The sequence below is a fragment of the Cystoisospora suis genome (genome assembly GCF_002600585.1).
Source record: "Cystoisospora suis strain Wien I chromosome Unknown contig_5894, whole genome shotgun sequence".
Classification (NCBI taxonomy): domain Eukaryota; phylum Apicomplexa; class Conoidasida; order Eucoccidiorida; family Sarcocystidae; genus Cystoisospora; species Cystoisospora suis.
The window spans coordinates 1-20,889 of NW_027158683.1; the positions used below are offsets into that span (position 1 = coordinate 1).

Here is a 20,889-nt window from a genome sequence, read left to right on the forward strand (position 1 = left end):
GTGTTGCGTCTGTTCCAACGTGCCCACAGTTTATCCAGAAGTAGTAGGGTCGCGAGCCGCTGGTTCCGTCGGGAACGCGTCTCCGCGCTCTTTTCTCCTTCAGAACTAGGCGGCCGTCTGGGTTTTATCTAGTACCGTTTGCACCAAGAGCGACTTGTGATGGTTCATATCCGGCATCCGATGCATTACTGCTGGGGAGACGCTCGATTGCGCTGAACAAAGGTGCTGAGCTACAGTCGATAAGGAGCGAAATCGACCGTATGTTAGCACATTGTTTTAAAGCTGGAGGCTAGCATGCGTAAACAGGGGTGCGTGTCGTGGTGCTGCTTGATCGAGTGTCACAGTATGTCCTCTGCGTCGTACAAATACAACGAAAAGGATTTTTCCCCTTCCTATTTTTCGGTGTGGGTGTCGCGCGAGTGAACCGCTGTCGTGGGGGCGCCACTTAAGAGAGGTGGCACGCGCCCTTCCACCAGAGAAGAACGGATATTGACTGTTATGCCTCGTTTGGAACGTGTGGCGCTTGTCCATTGGGTCGTGAGTCGGCCTGTTACCGGCTGATGTACTATTTTTCTGCCTCAGACAGCTGTAGTCATCCTGGGGTGATGGAGAATGGACACGACATTGTGGCGTGCAAAGCAGCTCCGGCGGATAGCCTTCGTAACCGTGTGAACTGAGTCCTCATAACTGTGGTCATGCTCTCAGGAGTTCTACTTCGATGTTTAGCATTCTGCATAGGGCAGCGCGGACAGTCTGGTTTCCACGTACCGGTTCAGGTCGTGTGAGCCGTACAGGCGCGAACCGACGAAATGCCAGTGGGACAAAGCTTGAGTGCGTCCGCACGGAGGAGTGTCGCATCGCATCGCCGTACGTTTATTTGGGCACCAGTAGCCGTCGGGTAAAGAGATCGTCTCGTGCTAGTACGTACCAGATTCTGTCTCAGTCACCCTGCATAGAATTGGCCGGTATTCACTGAGACGTAGGAACGATGTTGCTGCTGTACCAGTTCGTTAGTCCGAGCACCGTTGTAGAGTTTTTCGCTGCAGCCTGCGAAGTGGCCAGTCGACTAAAGCCTAGTCCTACGAACAAGAGGCCGGGGTGGAGAGCTGCCATCCTGGCGATGGGCAGGACCAAATATACGTTTGACGGCCCTAGCCCTAGTCCCCGCTCCCTCAACAGTGTGGTGCTGCGGCAGCTGTTCGGCACCCAGGAGCGCAAAGAATATTTGGTCCCGGTTGGTACCAGCTGTAGAAACACGGTAAAGGGTTCTTAGATGACGCTCTTGTGAACTTCAGTGTCTCCGGCAGCATCATCCGGCAAGTGATCACGTACACTCTGAGGTGGCCACCCGGTACACTATGTTCAGATGGAAGCCTTAGTTGCCAGTGCCGCATAGATCACGTAAGACAGCCCGCCGGCGGTCTGGGTGCTTACCAGGGAACAACGGAATTCATTGTTCTGTATCCGTTGCCATACCTGACGAGGGGCAACCGAGAAAGGCCTGTGGCGGTTGACATGAACTTCACTCGCTGTGTCTGTCTCGCCCGCCGCGAGATGAGGACGGACTCGCTTTTCCGTCCCCGAGGCGGTGCTCTCTCCCTGTAACCCCACTTCGGTCTGGGGCGGACACACGTGACAATTACCCCACCCCGGATCTGAGCACAGTCCGGAAAGCGTAGTGCTCCCGGACGCGCTGTGATCACTGACAGTCCAGACCGGCTAATATTGCAGCGGACGATTACAACCAGAGGCAAAACTTCGCACCGACCGAAAAGAAAAAGGGGGCCCTGCCCCAACCACGTGTCCAAGGGTTCTCTCCAAGAGCGCGCGCCGCTAGTCGTCAAAAAGATTCCTTTTATTAGAAGGCCCGCTCTCATCGCCGAAGAGCGAACTGGCGCCGGCCGAACTACTGATCAAGCTGCTCATAATATTCCTTCTTTTCGCATCAAGTTCCTCTCGCCTTCGCTGTTCCTCCGCCGCACGGCGGGCTGCCTCTTCCTGCCTGCACGCAATGGTTCCACCATCCTAACATTCGAAATACGTATTCAGCCGGGCAACTACCAACATATACACTGCTGAACGCCTTCGTAAGTATTGCCCCGGGAACACGGCCGTGACCGTCCGCCCCGCTTGTCCCGGGTAGTAACAGTGACAATATCGTGACTCTGGCGGTAGGACCCCGAGCACAGCTGGTGGGCGCGGCTCCTCGGGCATCGTCTTACGTGCGTAGAGAAATTTACTCGTCTCACCTTTTTCGTTCCTCTTCTTCCTTGCGTTTTCTTTCCTCCTCCTTCCTCCTTTCGGCTTCCCTCAGCTCTTCTTGTCGCTTCCGTTCAAGCACCTCAGCCTCCGCTGCCCGCTGAGCGCCGAGTGAGTGCGGGGCGTACCTGTCTGGAAGCCAAGACAGATCCAGCAGCCGCTGCAGATATGTTCACGCTTGCTCAGATGTACGCACACTGAAGCACGCAAGCACCCTCCATCTAACAAAATCGGGGCACTACAAGGGGAGAAGTCTAGCGCCCAATATAGATTCGGTAAATGCACTGCGGTCAACCTCCAGGAAAGCAGGACGACCACGACAGACACACGGTCACTGATTTTACCGGTGTTCGCGCTCCGGCTACAGCAAGCCCACCCCGAGGTTCTTCACACCTAGGCCCGATTTACCGCCACGGAACTGTGTTCATCTGACCGTCAAAGCTGACCACAGAAGGCTTTGTGGGCAACAGCAGATACCGCCACCTGGAGCTTCACGTAACAATGTCGGGCTGCCTGGCCTCGAGAGTGGAAGCCAGCTCAATCACTTGTGGGAACGCAAGTGTCTCCTCAAAGTCCGAAAAACTGTCCTTTGCTACGGACCCCGGCTTGAAATTGCAAAATCGCACGACAAACACACGTAGCACTCTTCACTGCATATTCGAACTAAGGACAACATACCGTCGCCGCCGTTGTAGCGAGCTGGCCGAGCCGCCGTAAGGGCAACCGAAGAATCTAGCGATTTTTCACGCGGGAGAGGAGGAGGTACCATGCGGCCCCTGGCAAAACCCGCTGTCTCCGCCTTGACCTCGCGACTCGTGACCGCTGGAGAGCGGCTCGACGCCGGTGTCCGACCCGACTGCAGTGCGTCCTGAATCACGTCGAGTTTCCGAGAGAGCTCCGCCACCCTGAACACGAGTTCCACAACTGAGGGGGAAAATCTGTGAATCATGCGTGCATGATCAGAGAATCGCAGCAGTCCGCGTCCCAGTACTGTGGTACCCTGCCTAGTGCCGTAGGCGGAAGAAGGCGACTGGGTGACTACCGACTACAGTGCGGAAGCTCTCAGCACTACAGGCAGCGTGCACACCCCGCGGTCTCCCCACCCTCCGTACGTCACAAGCCTTCAGCTTCAAAGAAAGGGACACCGCCTTGCCAACGAAGGGCTGGCGCAATGTCTTTCGAAAATATTCCCGGGTAAGCGCATCTTCGGCCCACGCAGATCGTGCACTATTGTCCGCGCGTGCTGCCTTACATACTGGTAAGGTTCCGAATCTGAGATGCCTGATGTTCCAGCTGCTGTTCCATGGCTTCAGTGGTTCTGCTCATCCGAGCAAGAACACAAAATTCATCCGCGGCCGGAACCCGAGCCGTTCCAGTCACGGGAGGGTAACCTTGTGACCCTCCTGTGGCAACATCGTCCCTCATGTCGTGGAAAAATCCGTCGCGATCTGCGGAGTCCCGAGAACCACGACCGTACTGGGTGACGCTTGAGGCCTGCGGGTAGCCGTTCCGTGGTTGCACATGGACATCTTCGTACGGTCGGCACTGACGAGGAGAGCCAAGCGGAGAGGTCCTGGGAGCCGCTCCGGAGTCGTCGCCGTTGTGCTGAGTTGAGTGCCGAGAATTCCCGAACTCAGGAGCTGAGACACTACATCTTTCATCACATACCGCTGGGTCTGGAGCCGTCCGGCTGCGAACATCGGGGTCTCCTGCTACGCAAGCACCCTCCGCCATCGCCGATTGATCGAAGGAAGCCGACCTCGCCGCTGGATCCCCGGGTGTACGGGGACTCTGCGGCCCCGCAGTCGTCGTCCGCCTTTGGGCAGGCTTCGACTCAGCGGGCGAGGAGACCTTCAAGTCGCTGTCCACGAAGCCAGAGAAGTCACGTGGCCCGTTGTTGGCAGCGACGGAAGCCTTCATGTTTTCCCCCTGGGCCAGACAACTCTCTCTCGACTGATGATCCCATTGTGTCCCAGCAAAAAATGGTTGAGTCTCATCGAACACGGACGCGCCCTCGCGCGGAAACATGTTGCCAGTGACCTGTTTGTGAACCGATCACGGTGGCCAGAACAGGTTGGCTCTAGGAATTGTCAACGGTGCACGTAGATGAGAAGTCTTAGATACGCCCGCACGCGGCGAGACCAACCAGCCGGTATTTGGCAGACTACAAGGCAGCAGAATGCCAAGCGATCTGTACCGCCGAGAAAATGCAAGCTTCCAGACTGCAGCGCCGGGCCACTCGCTCCTCGCGCGTAACACTGAGAACGGCGGATCTGCTGAACCACGTTCGTGCCGCCAAAAGCAAACAAAATCCTGTACACTGGGCCCCTTAACAGTGCTGTATGCTTCCTCGCCGGACCTTCAGCTCGCATGCACAGCGGACAGAACCGTGAGACTTAGAACCACAGGAAAAGTGAATCTACTAACAAAGACCGAGACCGTTCACTCCGACAGAAAATCCATCGAATCTGGGTGGTAACCCGGATTTCTGCAATCAAGTCTCCTGTCCACCTGGTAGATGTCCGTATCGAACTAAAACGCAGCCGTCGGGGAAAAGTCGTTGGAAATTTACAGGGTCCGACAGAAACACAGGACAAGCTGTCATCAGGTGTGCGAAACTCCGAGGAACCAAGAAACAACAAAGTGCCGAACTGGAGGGCGCTCATCTCAGCATTAGCCTCGCTTTTGATTGGAAGTGTCACCGCTGAAGTGGTGTCAGTGCATGTCTCTTTCAGCCACTACCCAACAAGGGTCTACCGCACGTCAGTTGCGCGGTGTACGCGCCGTGTGCTGTACCTGGGCTCCGGCCGACGGTCTGCACGCCGACACGAGTATATATTCTCGGGTGTCTTATGACCAGTGCTTCCGAATTAGTGCTAGGAGCATTACAAGCACGCCTTTTTGCAGTCCCCGGGCAGTCAGGGTTACAAGGGGCAAGAACATGTGGTTCCGAATCGTCGCCATTGCGCAAAGTGCCACAGCACGTATAATTACCAGTGAAGCCCTGCCGTGTAGATTCTCAGAAAAGTGTGCCAAGCGGTGGACTTTCTTTATCGACAGCGTCAAACGACACACCCAGAAGCTAGGACACAGTTCTGGTAAGTCAAAGAAACAGATGCTGTCATGAGCATGAATTCAGCGCCTTTGACAATGCCTCAGCAAGCCTCCTTTGGTGATCCGACTTCTGCTTTCTCGACGCCTTTGCCGCGGCGATGATAGCCTTCGCCTCGTGTTGTTCAACAGCTTTCATGCATAACGGGCAATCCTTCCTGCACTCCCTTCGGATCAAGCACTCACAGATGCTGTGTGGGGTTTGCAGTTTGCGCGCGGAACGAGGTGGCTAGAATTTGATCTGCTTACCAAGCCAGGTGAAACTCGTGGCCTGCATTACTCAGAAATTACTCTGTGGCACACCAGACGCGACAGCTAAGCTACCCACCGCAGGAAAGGGTGTACAGTGTAGGTGGTCCGGGATGCAGCGAATCACTCTTTGGCATGAGGCACTGCAAGACCCACAGTGTTTTGGCCATTTCTACGCAGACCCTCGACACGAAGGGCTCTTACCAGATTACATATGTCTGCTGTTGTGTCGTCCTGCGGAAAGCCCCTAGAGAATGCAGGAGAATTCGCGTTGTTCTGGCCGGGCACAGCCCTGGTCTCCGCCTCATGTGAATGCGGTGGCCATGCTGTAGTAGGAGACATCCTCTGAGATGGAAGCTGAGTCCAGGGAATGGAAGGTATGATCGCGACGTCTCTCGGGGGTGTACAGTTCTGTGCTTACGCATATTCCAACAGCTGCTCGTGGGCTGGCTGGCTCCGGTTGATGTCGCCGCTTCCGCTCGGGAGACCACCCGCGTGCCAAAACTCGGGAATCGGGTGTATCTGTCGCGCAGGCTCTAGAATGAGCTTCACTGCACAGCATCAGAAGCTCCGGCGTCTTTGACTCAGTCGTTAGCTCTCGGACGGGGTTGCTATTACTGACCAGCCCCGAAGCCGCGTAATCGGGGCCGTGTGTGCATGTGCTGAGAGGCGAGCATCACGCCCAAGGACGCACAAACATCTGAACACGCTGCGCCTGCGTACCGCTTTTTCGACTGTAGAAGTGTTGGAGGCAGGCAGGAAAGTGGCGTTGTCGCAGTAGGCGACGCAGGCACATCTGCGGATGACTTGGGCGGGGAAACTGCCCAACGGTGAAGTGCAGGCGTTTGTGGAGGGGCGGCCACGTCTCTTGTCGGGTGCTTGCGGGCCCGTGAGGCCTCATGCGTTGCTGTTCCTCTGCCAGAATGTGCCGCCGCCGATTCCGGAAAACGATTTAGCACAGGCCTGCTGCGAGACTTGCGTAAGCTTTGCAATGCCCCAGACAGGGGCCTCGGGTAGAGAAGACTCGAATCGGTTTTCTGCACCACGACAGGAGTGATGCCGGAGGGGGAAGGGCAAAGCCCGTGAATCGGACGCACTCGTCCGGAACACAGTAGCGCCGATATATGCTGTACTGCCTGCGAAGCGTAACAAGGATCGTTCAGAACAGCTCGTGCCATGTTTCTCTGATTACCTGTGCAATCTGTCTCATTTCGTCTCTGATTGTCTGAATCTCCCGAGAAATATCAGAAAGCACGACACCGCCGCCATTCCTCCCCGCTTTGTGCTCCCCGCTGACGCTTTCCATGCTCGAGCAGCTTCGGCAAAAGAACTATACGTGCGCTGTGTTGGCCATGGGTTGGTCGTACCGTGTACCGCGGGGCGCGAAGCAGCATATCTAGAGAGACCACATGTCTCGGCCGTCCCCGGGCTGGTGCAGTGTCAGTACACTCGCTCGAGCTTCCGACACTCGATGCCGCGCCTGTCGCAACGAGCACCATCTTTCCTCGTGCACCACAGCTCAGCGGCTCACCTCTTCGCAACTTGCGGGATCTGTAAGGCATTTTGAGTTACCTGCGGAGATCCACTTTTGTGGAAACAAATCGGAGCCGTCGGTGTCTCTTCTAGGACCTCCGAGCTAGGAGCGAGAGGAGCGTCTAGTCACGTCTGTCAAGCGCACTCTTCTTTTTCTTGGACAAGGGAACGAACTAATACTCTTGTGTATGCAAAATCCTTTTCACCCCTTCACTGCGCAGACTGCTGGCTGATCTTATTGGGAGTTGCTCTCCGCATATTTTTCGCGCAACGGCTGTCTAGCCGGGGCACAACTACGCGCGGCAGTAGACTGCGCTCCCGTCATGCCCAGCAGATGCGTAACAAAGGGCTTTTCTGCAGTTCAGCCGGTTCAGGTAAATACCCAAAGAAACACTCAAACAGTCAAGGACGGTCTGCACGGCTAAGCACACGGGCCTTCATTTTGTTGCGGCGTGCCTTCACGGGCTGCCCCCTCGGCGGCACTTGCTTAACTCAGAAGCCCTGAATCGCGTGCTGAGGACATGCCACTCAGTACGCAACTTGTTTTCAAGTTCGCAACCGCCCCCTTTTGGAAAGTCGAGCTGCTCCGCGCTCTACCGTTTCTGACGCTGACCCGGAGACATGATTGCTCTGGTGCCAGCGCCGTGTCTCGTGTGGTGAGACTATGCGAAGCCAGCGCCTGCGCGTTGCTGTGCTCCTGAAGCGGCGTGTACTGCATCCGGCGCCGTGCCATGGAGTGCCGGCTTTTCCGGATCAACTGTCATGCAGGTCCAGCGCCCTAGTAGTGGGGGCCGAGCAGTTCCGAGGCCTGTACGATACACGGCACAAGGAAAGCGCCGTCGCTCAGCACGTTTTCATTGCTCCTCGAATTACTGCTTGGAACGCTGACACTTATGCGGGATTGAAACTGTGAGCAAACACTCCGGGGAAGGGAGGTGGTTCCGAAGGCTTTCCTGGTGACAAGACGTCTAGTTGTCGTCTCGGAGGAGCGCATGGCGGAACTTCAGCAATATATACCGCGTCACTGGCATAGACAAACAGAAGGGACCCCGTACATCATTGACGGAGCCCCCTTTCGCTCTTACTTCATGCTGAAGCAGACAGGATGCCCGTCCAGTGCAGGTAAACAAACTGCTTGGGTCAGGAGCATAGAGTTGGAGTCTGGTGCACTTCACACGGACACGTGTCCAGCCTGGCGTCACTTGAACGAAGCCGTCCCGCAGATTCGAAAGTTCTTCAATTCAACAAAGTGAACCGGATCCACGTCTGGCTAGCGGCCGTTTCAAACAAGGGGATAGCGGCATGCCGGGACAGAGCGTTGTCGGTACTTGCGTATCTGGAGTATGTCTGTTATTCTGCTAGCCATGTACGGCTTTCAATATACTCGGACCAACATCACGAGACCCGGGTCCTTCTCCTTCACATACTGTTGCAAACTTGACATGCGCGGTCTTCGAAACTTCGCTGCGGTTAGATGAATAGGTAGATGCGCACCTAGGTTCTCCGTAGAGGGCAGGACAAGTCCTACAAGTGACTGTCTGTACACGGTCGGATGGCAACATCCCTCTAGCACTCGTTTTCGCTGAGCATAGCGTTTTTCTCTCCGGAAGCCCCAGGTGCCTCCAGAGGGCGAGAGGATGTGGACACCAAGTAGTGGGAATGTATTGTCCAGCCAGTTCTCCGGGGTTTAGGCGTCCATGTGTGATGAGCTGGTTGCAGGTCATCGACCGGCGCAGAAAAAGAAGGGCATGTACAAAATTCACCACGCCACCTGAATGCAGTGAGGGACATAATCGATGGTTGTACGTACGAACCGTATTGCTGCGCCGACGCAAGTATATGTTCGCTGGGAGGGACGGGCCCTGTCTCTTAGGCTCGCAAACAGTTTCGCGGGATTTTTTCTGATTTTGGTCGCATGCACCCTGCCTGAATTGCATGCAGCCCCACGACAGCTTCGCTCTTTCGGGGAAGGCTATGGTAGCTTAGGCCCCGAGCCAGCGCTCAAGCAGCAAGTGTGTACCTTCCCACTCATTCAATCCCTTTTCTCACCCTGCGACGGAAAGCAGGAGCAGCGTGACTGTAAGCTGTCTGCATGGCGGTCTTCTTGTCAAGGAAAAAGCAGATCTTGGCGGGCCTCGCCGCATCACCGTGTGAGAACGGCGAGGCATGGCCAGCTCCAGGTGATTGTAACCCAGATGATGTTGTCGCCCGTCCCCTCCCCACTCCTCGTTCAGAGGTGCGACCGCTATTCAGTGGCGGTGGGACGGAGTCACCGTTACAGGAGCCAGGCTGTAAGCCAGATAAGTCGCTCAAGGGTTGCATTGACAGAGACCTCATCGCCGTGTGCGGTCTCATAAACACCAGCCCCGCGTTCGTTACCACGAGCTCCTGCAGCGGCCGGCTTACAGTTTTCCAGCAAGGGGACAGACGTTCCGGCTCCAACACCAAGAAGGGTGGGAAAATTGTGTATGCGAGCCACTCCACTGTTGACGTTTCGGAAGCGGCGAGGACCATCGTGGACCGGATTAAGTCCGGTCGACCCCACTACCAAGTCCGAAAGGATTTGGCCCTGACTACGCCAGGAGGCGACGCATCACGAGATGAGCGCTCCCACCTCTCACTCTCTGTGCCAGCCGTCCCGCCTGCAAGGCAAGTGTTGCCTGCGCCACGCGCACTCGTTGATCAGCCCCTGATCGACTTGAAGTTCGAGCCTTTCGTGATTCACGTGGAGTGTGTGGACCTATCCAGTGCAAGGGCACTTCTTGCCGCCGCTCTCACATCAGGGCTGAAACACTCGGGCATCAGCTCGGCGGGCCCCAAACGCTACATTGTGGCTTTGCGGGGGAGTCAGAGACTTGAAGTCCCTATTGCGGTACCTTCTGGTTCGCCCAGCATAAGAACAGCTGAATCAGCGGCGACGATTGCAGCCGACGCTGCGGTGGTATCCACTGTACTATTGGTTACGCCGGAATACCTGGAGCTTTTGCTGCAGGTTTGCAATGCGAAGTTGCAGTTGAATCTAGAGCAGATTTCTCGGCTGCACGAGGCACTGCGGAAGCTTGCCGACGAGTGTGGGCCGGAGGCGGAGCCAAATGGCAGGGCCAAAGGGGCCGAGAGAGTTGGTGTCATTTCACTCGTGAAGAACCGACGTCATCGGCGCAAAACGACCAAGACAACGAAGCCAGGTCTCATCGATGATTCCTCGGCATCAGAGGTTGCGGCCCCCCTGGCAGACTCACTTCATTTTGGACCAGCTTCAAGTGCGAGCCCTGTTTGCTCAACAGATCCTTCAAGGTCTCACCCAGGTGCAGAGCGAAGCAGCTGCGTATCTGTCTCCTGTCGCCAGCTCGGAGTTTCGGTCAGCTCCTGATTCCGCTCACCTATCCAAGCGCTGTAGCGGCCATGCAATTGAGGTTTCCGAGTTTAGTTTTCGTGGAGTGTCCAGAGCTGTCTTTCTAGTTCGCTCTTCTGCTTTTCTTGCGAACCGCCGCGCTTTCACCGGGCGACACGTCTCACGTCTCACGGGTAACGGTTTTTTGTTTCGATACGAACAGTGGCCTTGCACTAGACGACAGAGGCGGCTGTAGCGGGAGGTCTAGGAAGAACGGCGCGGCTGGAGCTCGTGCTGCACATCCGAGACCCACACCCTTTGCGCGCACCGCTCAGCCACAGGGCCTCGTACAGCACCTTAGGTTCCGTTCACCTTTGCCCTAGCAGTCCAGTGGAGCACTGAGTGGCTCCGCGTCGGTTGTTGCCCGCTAACAAGGAGCTCCCCTTTCTTTGTTCTCCTGTTGTTCTCTCTGGTGTGGTGTTGCAGGGGCTACTTGACCGACGGCAACTTCACCTCTGGGGCTGTGCCTGCGCACTTGAGTATCCGCACCTGTGCGTCTTTGGAGGCTTTTCTCGCAGCAGGCGCTCAGATTCGCTCTTAGTCTACAATTTGGAAACGTCGCGGTGGGACGAGAGGCGTGCTTGCAGCCCTCCAGACGGTTAGTCTCATACGCCGATACCAGACGCTGCCTAGAAGCATCGATGATCGGAATGCTTTCACAACCAGTCTTGCACTTTGAGCCCTCCACGAACGAGGTGAAAACTGGCCTACATAGCGCGCATGCGTAACAGGCGTGGCGTAGTTGGTGCGTTCTTGTCAAGAGTGTAAACCTGTAAGCACAAACATCACATTCCCCCGCTCAAGGAAGACTTTATCCTGTTCATAAGTCCTTTCTGTGCTATATCTGCGTCAGGCCCCGGTTCCCGTGTCTGGAGTTCCCTTCTTTCTCTGGGTGCGGGTTTCCTCCTCTTACTTTTTGGGCGCCGAGGGCCTGGAGACGCCTGTTCCGACTGTTGGGTCGTGGACACCACGACGTGGCGGTGGATCCCTGTACTATTTTCGGATACACACCTAGGTTTGTGCAGCGACGACCAAGAAAAGAGAAGTTCACGGACCTCTTCACCCTGCAATGGAGATGCACTCCGACACGGGGAACTCGGGGGACACGGTTTTTCTGGTGAAGGGACTATCTCCTGGCAGAGCTCCATGAGTTCCATGGGATGCACTGCTGGGTCTTCCCTCTCGTCTTCAGCAGCGGAAAAATCTTTCCATGCTCCTGAGCTGAACACAAGACCGAAAGGCCGCTGGCGGCACGCAGCGTGTGTCGAGTCCACCAGCTGGACAAACGTCGCAAACGGCCTCCGTGGACTGGCCCATGTTTGGGTTTATGGAGGTGTGAATGGTGCGCAGCCGATTTCTGATTATATACTCGGGGATCTGTGGCGTCTGACGCTGACAGTTGACGTGTAAGTGCGGCTTACCAGCGCGTTTGAGGGGCTTTCCGCTGTCTCGTATATGTACTTATCAAAGTGGCCGTCTGCCATTCCCCTGAAGTTCGGCTCACGCAACAACGTCCACCTACGAGGTTCTGCGGCTCCGTCCAGTCCAACAGCGCGTTGCACGAGAGGTCCTGGCTCAGGGTCGTTCCGTTGTCTGGTTGCCGCTTGTCGTGCTCAGGGGGTACTAAGAGCGTACAAGACGCTCCAATGTAATGTACCGTAGTATCAGACAGCCCAGGATGGCGGGGAGCACTGGTCTTTCGAAAAGGCGCTCCGGCACTACACCCACCGTGTGATTGTGTTTAAGCTGATAACGAACACCCTGCCCGAGTATCGAGCACTGTCTGTGGCTCTCAATGACGCGTGCAGCACCCGTTCTTTGAGGTTTTTTGCAGCTCTGGAGAGGAGCTCTTTCAGCAGTTCCCAGGTACTCGATTTCATGCGCGTTAGTAGGCTATTACAATTCTGAACACACAGCCAGGCCACCCAGCGTAGAGGACATACACCCAGACAAACTGCTTTAACAGCATCTACTGATATGAGTTGAGTGTGATTTGCGTTGCTGCTTGCCGAATCGTGAACGGCAAAACTTCAGGCCGAAAGGGTCATCGAGACCCTTAAGAGCTGTTGGACGATGGACGCTGATTCCAAGGCAGGGTGACGACGCTCCTCCTTCCCTGCATTCGTTGTCCATGGTTTCTTCTTCGACACACCTCTACTTGTTTGGGGGTGTGTCACAGAATGACGCCACTTCAGGTGACCCAGTGAGTCTTCAGGTAAGAAAGGCGGTTGCTGTGCCGCTCCTGCTATAGCAGTTTTTTCTAATGCGAAAGGCAGCTTGCGATTTAGTCCTGGACCCTCTTCTGCGACATCGGTACGACTTCGTGGTTCGTCACTCTGCCGAAAAACTCAGGTCATTCCTTGGACACAATCATCCATGGCTGCTTCTTGTCTTTGTATCCCTTCCCGTCGGTTGCCGGGAGGAAGAGGATGCGGGCAGACAGGTAGAGCGTTGGCTGCAGTATGGGTGGTTGTGCGTTTCGCGAAAGTGCCGGTCTCTTGCTCAGTTTGCATACACGGGTCGGAGGCGAATGAGCCTCTGTTACTGTTCGGGCAAACCCTCTCTGCGAGTCACATTCGAAACGTTACCAGGGCCCAAGTGGCTTCAGGTGAGGGGTGTGCTTACTGTGTGCCTGTAAGGAGACAGTTTCCTTCTGTAGCTGTCAGGACCAGCGTGAATGGGCCATGCTGACTGTCGCGGTCGCCGTTCGGTGGAGGGCAGCTTGCGCAGTCGTGCAACCAGTCATTTTCTCGCTGCCGAACCTGCTGGTGAAGTGGTCCTGCAGCATCGTCTCACGCACCGATCCTTCAGAACCCGCGGGGGGGCAGCTACCGCGGAGCAGCGGATACACTTCTTTGAACATGCGCGGGGTTGTTATCTGCAAGCAGCTGCACCTTCGACAGCTAGGAGAATCTGTGGAAGAGCATTTGGGTGTGTAACTGCAGAGTCGATCCCAGGTTCTTAGGGAGTGAGGACAAGTAGGCGTTCATGCACTTCTACCCCAGAGAGCTAGTGCACACTCCTTGCCGTCGCTTTGTCTGTCTCTGGACTCAACCGGTTGCGAAAGATACATAGTGAGGTGTCCGTCCGAGTGTTTGGCTGGTGAGCTGCCTTCTTTTTTCTAGGTTCTGTATACCTTCGAACTCGCGTCTGCAACGTGGAGGCGGGTTGTCACGGCACCCGACGGTACGCCCTCGAAGAGCACGCTCGATGTCTCGGGATTCTCCGGGGTGAGCTTGAGGATATCAAGTGGTCTTTTTCTTTGAAGTCGACGCAGGTGATAGTAATCCTGCTTCTAGCCTTTTCTGTGTGGGCTACTCATCAGTAGACCAGGATCCCGGATGAGGACTCTGAAGTGCAGGGACAACGCATAGGTGCTGCCAAAGCATGGCTGGTAGAGGCTCCAGTTCGGCGCATGCCTTGTCGCCCGTAGGATCCAGCTTGGACTGGAATACCCAGACTCATCTAACAGCTTCTTTTCTGCCCTTGGGCTGCGCTTAGGCGGCGGCTTGCCGAAGAGATGGGCACTGACAGTCGCCTTTTGAAGCCGGGGCTTCTGGTCCGCCGCCCGGTATCGGTATCCTGCTGTCACTGACAGTTCGACGATGGTTTTTTGCCTGCAGGCCGCTGCACGAGGCGGAAACGTCAAGGAAACTTGTGGCGTGCTGCCGTCCCCGAGGTTTTCCCACATTTCTCTTTTTATGCCAGGCGCTGACAAGAGAGAGCCGGTAGCTGAGATGACCCCAGCCGGGCACGCCTCGCGAGGATACGTGGTGGTTGTTGGGGGCTGCGACGGCTCGCGCGCCGCCAACGATATCTGGCGTCTGGAGGTTAGTTGACCACAGCGGGATCTTGCGAAGCGGGGTCAGGGCGTATTAGTGGCTTTCGTGACTTTGTAACTACAGAAAAGGCGGTCGGCACTCGCTCCCACGCAATTACGGGAAGACGAATAGAGATCTCATACGTCTGCTGTAAGTGTGGTCGTGCATCGAAAAAGCGCTCTCGGACGTACCCGCAAGGAGGCCAACAAGCGGACGCGTACCTGGCCGTCGCTGTTGGCAGCTCCCGCCTCGCCGGGGATGGGAAGGCAGCGTACCACCCTTCTTCTTCTTCTGACAAGATGTGTTTTTGCAGCTCGACTCGATGAGCTGGAAATTCGTGGGAGACCTTCCCAACGCAGAGTCCTCGTGGCGGTGCCGCTTCGGCGGTGCGGTCTCACATCGCGACGAGAAACTGTATCTCGTTGGCGGCGGAGGCATTTGCTTCACTTTTGGATCTCACGCGGATCCTCCGATTTGCATCTCGCTTGCTCCGTCGATCTCCAAGGACGAAAAGGAGACATCAGTAAGTTCGGCTTCACATCCCGCGTTGCAAGCATTCGCTGGATACACGGCAGTAGCACGCGAGCGGGTTACATTCCTGTTGTCCCCTGGACCCTCGAGCTAGGGAGATACCACGTCGCAGAGGCGCCCGAGCAAAAGCATCCGTCGCGCCATGAGTGCGTCACAATCTTCCTGGTCTCGGGGGTGACGTTTTTTGATGCTACAACAGCAGGTAGGCAAGGGTTTGCAAGCAGGTTTATTGCCACGCAACTCGTCAGGATCTCGTTGCAGCCATATATCATGCTCTACAGCACCCCGCACCTTCCAAGGGAGCAAGCTGTAGGTAGAAAACGCTTCTTGTACTTCACAGACGTAAACTATTCTTTCCATGGATCACTTGCCGGAATCACTTAGAGTTTTCATGCGGGAGGAAAGTCCGCAGACAAGGCGCTGTCGTTGATAGGACCGCAGTCACTGAGCTTGACTGAGCTGACAGCTGACAGATCTGTGGCGCGGTTGGCAGGGTGCACCTGCGCTGACGGGTGACGCTGATGGGGGTGGTTACTCACTCGCGTAGGACTCTCGTACCCGTGTTGTTCCCAGGTGCTATCAGCTCTGACTGACCGGGGAGGAGGCTGTTGCGATTTCTCCGCTCCGATGAGTTCACAGGAGGGCATTCAGGACGCGAGAGAGCAGCAGGCTCTCTTTGATGGAAACCAGGTTCTGCTCGATACGCCGGCCGCCGAGCAACGAACGCACAAGTTAGCCAAGCCGATGGTTAGCATAGCAGTGTACTTCTCTCGGTAGTGGCGCGACGTGCAACTGCGATTCTCTCCTCACTTCAGTAGATCACGTATAGGTCTGTGCGGGCCATCTGTTTTACTCGAGCGCGTTTTCCAACCCGCGCAGCATCCTTAGTGTGGGCGGGATGACTTGAAGAAATGGAAGAAATGGTGTGTTACGTGGTAGACCAGGCACCGCCTCGTGACGACAGCAAAAAAAACAAACTAGTTGTCGTCCTCATTTGGTTGAAGAGTTGTAGAATGACTAGTGACATTGTGTGAGCGCGCAGCACACAAGAAGCTGAAGTTCTTGGGGAAAAACAGTCTGCTGTGCTTGTTGATCTCAGAGGCAAAAAGTCCATGCGATCGCAGCGTCGCCAGAGCGGCGCTCGCACCTGGCTCATTGTCGGAGACACTGCATATGTCAAACTGCTCAAGAGCGCCCTCGAGCGTCTGGACATCTACGACTTCAGCAGGAAAATCACCTGTCTGTCCTCCGATGCAGTTCCACGGCAGAAAGCCATTGCCGCCGCAGCGGGTCCCCCCGGGACGGCGCTGACCAGCAAACAGATTGACATTGTCCCGTCCACTGTAATGGCCATTCCGGTGAAACATTCGTTTGATTTAGAAGAGGTTCTTGGTGGCATCCTGCGCAAGGGGGCGGTCGAAGAGATCACCGGCAGAAATGGTGAAGAGAAGTTGACAAGCCCGTTGTTCTATGAAGCGCGGTTGCTGAACAGGGTCTGGGGTGCAGTACGGGGAAGGGGACTCTGGAAGTTGCCGTGTCGAAACTGATACTCAGGAATTGCTCCGATTAGTATACAGGTTGGGAGTGTGTCTCGCGCAGCCCTGCGGGTGCCTCTTGAGCTTTCAGAGACTGTCGTCCATACACAGACGCAGCTTCACACGACGCTTGCTTCATGCAAGGCGCGGGCATGAATCCGTGTTGATTACAAGACTGGTCTGCCCGCGCGGTACGGAGCATGTCGTTGTCCGTGATGGCGTTCTGTCCGAGTACGCCAGCACGGTTCAAGGCCCCACCCCGCATTTGTGGTTTTTTTTTCTAAAAGCCGCGCTTCTTGCCAAGAATCTAGCCTGATCGGCCGCGTGTTTGTGATGCGCAGCGTTGCACAGAACCTATTGTGCGTGAGGCGTGCGTGCTCTTTGTGCATCAGGTTGCTTGTCGGACAGGGTCTGGTTCCAGGAGTATTCTGGAGACGAGGATTGGCGGAGGCCCTCGTCTGCTGTGGACAGAGCTCTGGCAGAGAGTATTCTTGCTGCCTCGCGGAAGTTTGGAATCGGCGGGTCCTTCTTCAGTCGGATGGTGCTTGCGCCAGAAAGGGAACATGAAGACAAGCCCACAAGCGTATGCGACCAACAAACGTATGAAGACGCGATAATTGCTCAGCTGAAGCTTCCTCGGAAATTTGAACGCTTGGGGGGCGTCTTGCTACTCCCCTCAGGCGGCCTTGACGGACTAAGGGCCTATTCTGAAAGGTAAAAGTCACCAAGACTCGTTCAAATGTAATTTCCGCTTCCGGCTTCAGGGGGCGCTTCGACAGCGAGGATGCCTGAAAATGCTGCACGGCAGTGCACCTTCTGACAACCACCTGAGATATGGCGGCTTCGATCAAGAGTGTGCTCTCTGATATGGCTCACCTTCGTGTGAAAGTGTGGATTTTTTTGAGGCCGTTCCGGCTTCCGGCGCCGACGCACTAGCTGATTGGATTACAGTAGAACTCCTGCGAGCGTCGAAAAACGGCTTGCACGTGCGAGCTACTGCCAGGCCCTCGCGCTCTACTTGGGATCCGTGATCCGGGACTGGGGACAGCTGCCGCGCGTCGGTGCGGCGGCCGGTGGTCTTGCAGAGCTCCGAATTCTGAGGTGTCCCGAAGCTTCCCTTTTTCCGTGCCCCCTTTGTTCCCCAGAGGCGTGCCTCATGTAGCATCGTGTTTCCGTGTTGTACGCGTTAAGAGACTTGGAGTTCCACGGAACTTAGTCTGGATGTTAGACTGCGTGCTCTTCTGTGTTTCAGAATAGCGGACGGCGAGGCACCAGGCGCTTTTGAGAAAGCCGTTTGGGCTTCTTTCGCTGAGAAAACGAAGGCGGAGGCGATTGGCGTCCAGGCGCGCATTGTAGGGCCAGAGAGGAGAAGCCAGGTGAGGCAGACGGTGCGGGCTGTGTGAGTCTTCGGAACAGTTGCGTATTGATACCCGTCGGGGTTTTGCTGCACTTCTATAGTAATGCTTTCCGTGTGCGTGGGCCATGGCTCGGTTTTGTGGCTGTGCCTAACAGTCCCTCCATTACCTTGTTGAATTGCTCGTAGTCTTTCGCTGAGAGTACACTATACGACGAACACCCGCTGGTGCGGGGCGATTTGTGCCCTCCTGATTTCGGTCACCACAGCGTTTCCGGGACTGCGGGGGTCTTTGAAACAACAATGAGAGACAAGCCTGCGGTCTTGGGATGCCTGCGTGGTGGGTCTACCGTACGCTGTTGCAAGCGATGGCGTGCTAGGAGTAGTTTTGTGGGGTGCCCCGTGTACTCGGGAATTTGTTTCGTTGTGTCTCATCTGTCGACAAGAGGCAAAGCAAAATCTAAGCGAAGCACGAACTGACACGGTCGTCGGTGCGAGTGCTTGAATTCTGCCTTACTTCTCCGGAGCACCCGGGCGCCTAGTGTGTGACAAATCCCTAGTGGCGACATGTAGAGCTCCGCGGCGAACTAGTGGGGCCGAAGCACACTTGCCGTCTCTCGCTCAGAAAAAATCTGGGTGTGCTGGGGCGTGACGGATTGATTTTTGTTGCCTTCGCACCGGCTGTTTTTCTGGGCTAATGCCTGCAGGTTGAGCTGCTTTACGGCCTCAGTGGCCTCGTCAATCACTTGGAAAACGGAGTTGTCTACCATTTCGACGTCACCAAGTGCATGTTCGCCTCAGGCAATGGTACAGAGCGGTAAGACCGGCAAGAGACTAGCTGGCTGCACATGCTCTCTGTATCAACGAACACTTATTGCGGAGCTTGGCTGACTAACTACTCCGCGCGGACTTCTCGTTTGCTTGCCTGTGGGCATTGTCAGCGCACTCAGGTGACGTGACCCGGCATTCTATACAAGTACAGGAGGGTTGCTCGAGTTCTCTATGTGCGGTGCTACCAGGTGTAAAGGTTGTCGCAAGAACGCGAATAAATCGTTCCGTTTATTCAGACACGACACCTGTCGCTAACAGTGACCGAGACGCGCAGTAGTCGGCTCTTCGGCGGTCGCTCACGACGCGGCACTCATAGCGGCACGGCATGCAGGGCGGCAAGCAGGAAGGGCAGGACAGCTGCATACATACACTTGGGCGCCCTTTATGAAAGAGCAACATCTCACTCTCTCTCGTGTGATGCAGAAGTCCAACTGGTAATGCGGAGTCCGATTCCATTGTTTCAGAGAATGCTCGGTCAGACGTCCGATGTTCGTGTTACCTAAAGGTACTAGGACGTAAGATACTTCGTTCCTTTTGTAACCCATGTTTTGACGGAGGCCTGCGTAGCAACAGGCGCGAAGCCAACGGCAAGCGCGAGGGTTCAGTCGTTCTTAACACACTTCTCGTTTTTGTCGTGTGTCGCCGTGGTGCAGCGCTCGCTTTGCCAATCTCATCAACACCAGCTCACTCCCAACTCCTGAGGTCGTTGTGGATCTATTCTGCGGCATCGGGTACTTTACACTCGCGGCCTTAGTTCACGTCGCAGCCGACAAGCTGTGCCATATCTACGCGTGCGACTGGAATGCAGAGGCACTGAAGGTAATGGATCTCACAGACCATGCCGCATGCTTGACTTCGAGAACGCACGGGGAAAGACAGAGAGAGAAGGCTGTCGTAGTGCTCAGCATTCATAGGGCAGAAGGGGGGATGTGGCTTGCTTGAGACAGGGAACACTGCTTTTCAGTTTTTGATGTTTTAGCGCTCGAGGGGCGCCACTCACTAGTCCAGCAACTTCTTGCATCTGTACAGAAGTGGACAGGGTGTTCGTTTCCGGCCGTCGGCGTCAGAATTGGTGCGGCTCGGCGCAGTTCTTCACATCCGCAGCAATGCTGGCGGGAAGGACTCGCAGCTGGCACGCGGTTGGGCCACTTCCTCGGCCGGTTAAACATAGAGGGCTGCCGGGTTATGATTTCAGTGCGTCAAACCACTTCGAAGCAGCTGCCAGAATGCTGACTGCTGTTTCAGGCGGAAGGCGCGGTAGACAGAGCTTGTTAAGAAATTGATGAGGGTTTCGATTTCATCGCTGTGTGCTGTGCACGTTTTGCAGTTTCTGGACACGGCCCTCTCGATGAACCACGTAGATAGAGGACGTGTCACGCTGTTTCTTTGTGATAGTTTTCAAACCGTGCAAGGCAGCATTTCGACGCCGTCCTTTTCTTATTCAGGACAGGCCTCCGAACCGTTGAAGCCACCGCCTGCGTGCCTCCTTGGCAAAGCAGATCGTGTTTCACTGGGTCTCCTTCCATCCAGTAAGAAGGCGTGGGGTACTGCACTTTCGGTGCTTAACAAAACGACAGGAGGAATGCTTCACGTACATGGCATCGGTTTTTTAGAGTTTGTGGAAGAGCCTGCAGAGGCAATAGAAGTCCGGTGGGATCGTGGGTCGTGGCGCTTGGGAAATCAAGTCCGGCGGTTTCCCAAGNNATCCCCGACCGACGGCGGGCAGCCGGCACACAGGAAGTCAAGCCGATGCGCGGACCCCAAACCGAAGTACGCTATTGTTCGCGGGAAGAAACTCTATTTGGGAAGAGATGTGGGCATGGATCTTGTCTTTGCTCAGCAAGTGCTCCGAGACCTGTCTGAAATATTCGTTGCTCAGCAAAATGCGAGTCGACGAGTGGAAAGCTGTTGTTGGATGCTCCGTATAAGCCATGTTGAGCGCGTGAAATCGTATGCTCCTAAGGTGCATCACTTCGTTGTGGACATATCATGCTGTCCAGCTCTGGTGGGCGCCTCGGACAGGAAACAGTGATGGATTTTCGAGTCTGCTGACCTCCACGCTTCTCCACAGATTCGGTGACTGTTCCACTCGCCGTGGTACCTCGAACCGGGAGCCACACGAAGTACGGGCTACGCCGACGCTGCCCGTAGGAGTCTGGTTTCGTTGTTCTACCGAACTAACGCCGAGCACGGCGGGGCACATAACGCCGACACCATGATTGGCTATTCAATGTTTCTAGCATCGCAGGTTAGTGCGGCTCTCTACATGTTCGG

General features: G+C 55.7%; 4 protein-coding genes across 4 annotated transcripts; 3 read left to right on the forward strand and 1 right to left on the reverse strand.

The window, feature by feature from the left end:
* CSUI_009699 (uncharacterized protein) lies at window positions 1-681 on the forward strand. Its single transcript, XM_068069810.1, has one exon. The coding sequence runs from the start codon at window positions 295-297 to the stop codon at window positions 421-423; it is 129 nt and encodes a 42-aa protein (XP_067918211.1). The 5' UTR covers window positions 1-294; the 3' UTR covers window positions 424-681.
* Window positions 682-1,532: 851 nt separating this feature from the next.
* On the reverse strand, window positions 1,533-4,979 carry CSUI_009700 (uncharacterized protein). The gene is made up of 4 exons (XM_068069811.1): window positions 3,512-4,979; window positions 2,938-3,164; window positions 2,250-2,391; window positions 1,533-2,002 (listed from the first exon to the last, which is right to left on the reverse strand). The coding sequence occupies exons 1-4, from the start codon at window positions 4,285-4,287 to the stop codon at window positions 1,834-1,836; spliced, it is 1,314 nt and encodes a 437-aa protein (XP_067918212.1). The 5' UTR covers window positions 4,288-4,979; the 3' UTR covers window positions 1,533-1,833.
* Window positions 4,980-5,163: 184 nt separating this feature from the next.
* Window positions 5,164-7,089, forward strand: CSUI_009701 (uncharacterized protein). The gene has a single exon (XM_068069812.1). The coding sequence runs from the start codon at window positions 6,422-6,424 to the stop codon at window positions 6,674-6,676; it is 255 nt and encodes an 84-aa protein (XP_067918213.1). The 5' UTR covers window positions 5,164-6,421; the 3' UTR covers window positions 6,677-7,089.
* A 1,748-nt stretch (window positions 7,090-8,837) lies between these two features.
* CSUI_009702 (kelch repeat-containing protein) lies at window positions 8,838-20,647 on the forward strand. Its single transcript, XM_068069813.1, has 14 exons — window positions 8,838-10,510; window positions 10,970-11,141; window positions 11,397-11,949; window positions 12,578-12,758; window positions 13,669-13,773; window positions 14,252-14,373; window positions 14,678-14,887; window positions 15,469-15,626; window positions 15,995-16,335; window positions 16,823-17,144; window positions 17,683-17,806; window positions 18,492-18,601; window positions 19,269-19,434; window positions 19,943-20,647. The coding sequence occupies exons 1-6, from the start codon at window positions 9,245-9,247 to the stop codon at window positions 14,273-14,275; spliced, it is 2,301 nt and encodes a 766-aa protein (XP_067918214.1). The 5' UTR covers window positions 8,838-9,244; the 3' UTR covers window positions 14,276-14,373; window positions 14,678-14,887; window positions 15,469-15,626; window positions 15,995-16,335; window positions 16,823-17,144; window positions 17,683-17,806; window positions 18,492-18,601; window positions 19,269-19,434; window positions 19,943-20,647.
* Window positions 20,648-20,889: the final 242 nt, after the last annotated feature.

What these genes read in the sequence shown, in the direction of transcription:
- CSUI_009701 (XM_068069812.1), top strand. Translation starts at nt 6,422, where the DNA reads ATGACTTGGGCGGGGAAACTGCCCAACGGTGAAGTGCAGGCGTTTGTG.
- CSUI_009700 (XM_068069811.1), bottom strand. Translation starts at nt 4,287, where the DNA reads ATGTTTCCGCGCGAGGGCGCGTCCGTGTTCGATGAGACTCAACCATTT. An exon ending in ATTCGGAACCTTACCAGTAT is followed by an intron (nt 3,165 to 3,511) that starts GTAAGGCAGCAC and finishes ACTCGTGTTCAG; the next exon opens with GGTGGCGGAGCTCTCTCGGA. An exon ending in GAAGAAGAGGAACGAAAAAG is followed by an intron (nt 2,003 to 2,249) that starts GTGAGACGAGTA and finishes CATTGCGTGCAG; the next exon opens with GCAGGAAGAGGCAGCCCGCC.
- CSUI_009699 (XM_068069810.1), top strand. Translation starts at nt 295, where the DNA reads ATGCGTAAACAGGGGTGCGTGTCGTGGTGCTGCTTGATCGAGTGTCAC.
- CSUI_009702 (XM_068069813.1), top strand. Translation starts at nt 9,245, where the DNA reads ATGGCGGTCTTCTTGTCAAGGAAAAAGCAGATCTTGGCGGGCCTCGCC. An exon ending in GTCGCCAGCTCGGAGTTTCG is followed by an intron (nt 10,511 to 10,969) that starts GTCAGCTCCTGA and finishes GTGGTGTTGCAG; the next exon opens with GGGCTACTTGACCGACGGCA. An exon ending in TGCTTGCAGCCCTCCAGACG is followed by an intron (nt 11,142 to 11,396) that starts GTTAGTCTCATA and finishes TATCTGCGTCAG; the next exon opens with GCCCCGGTTCCCGTGTCTGG.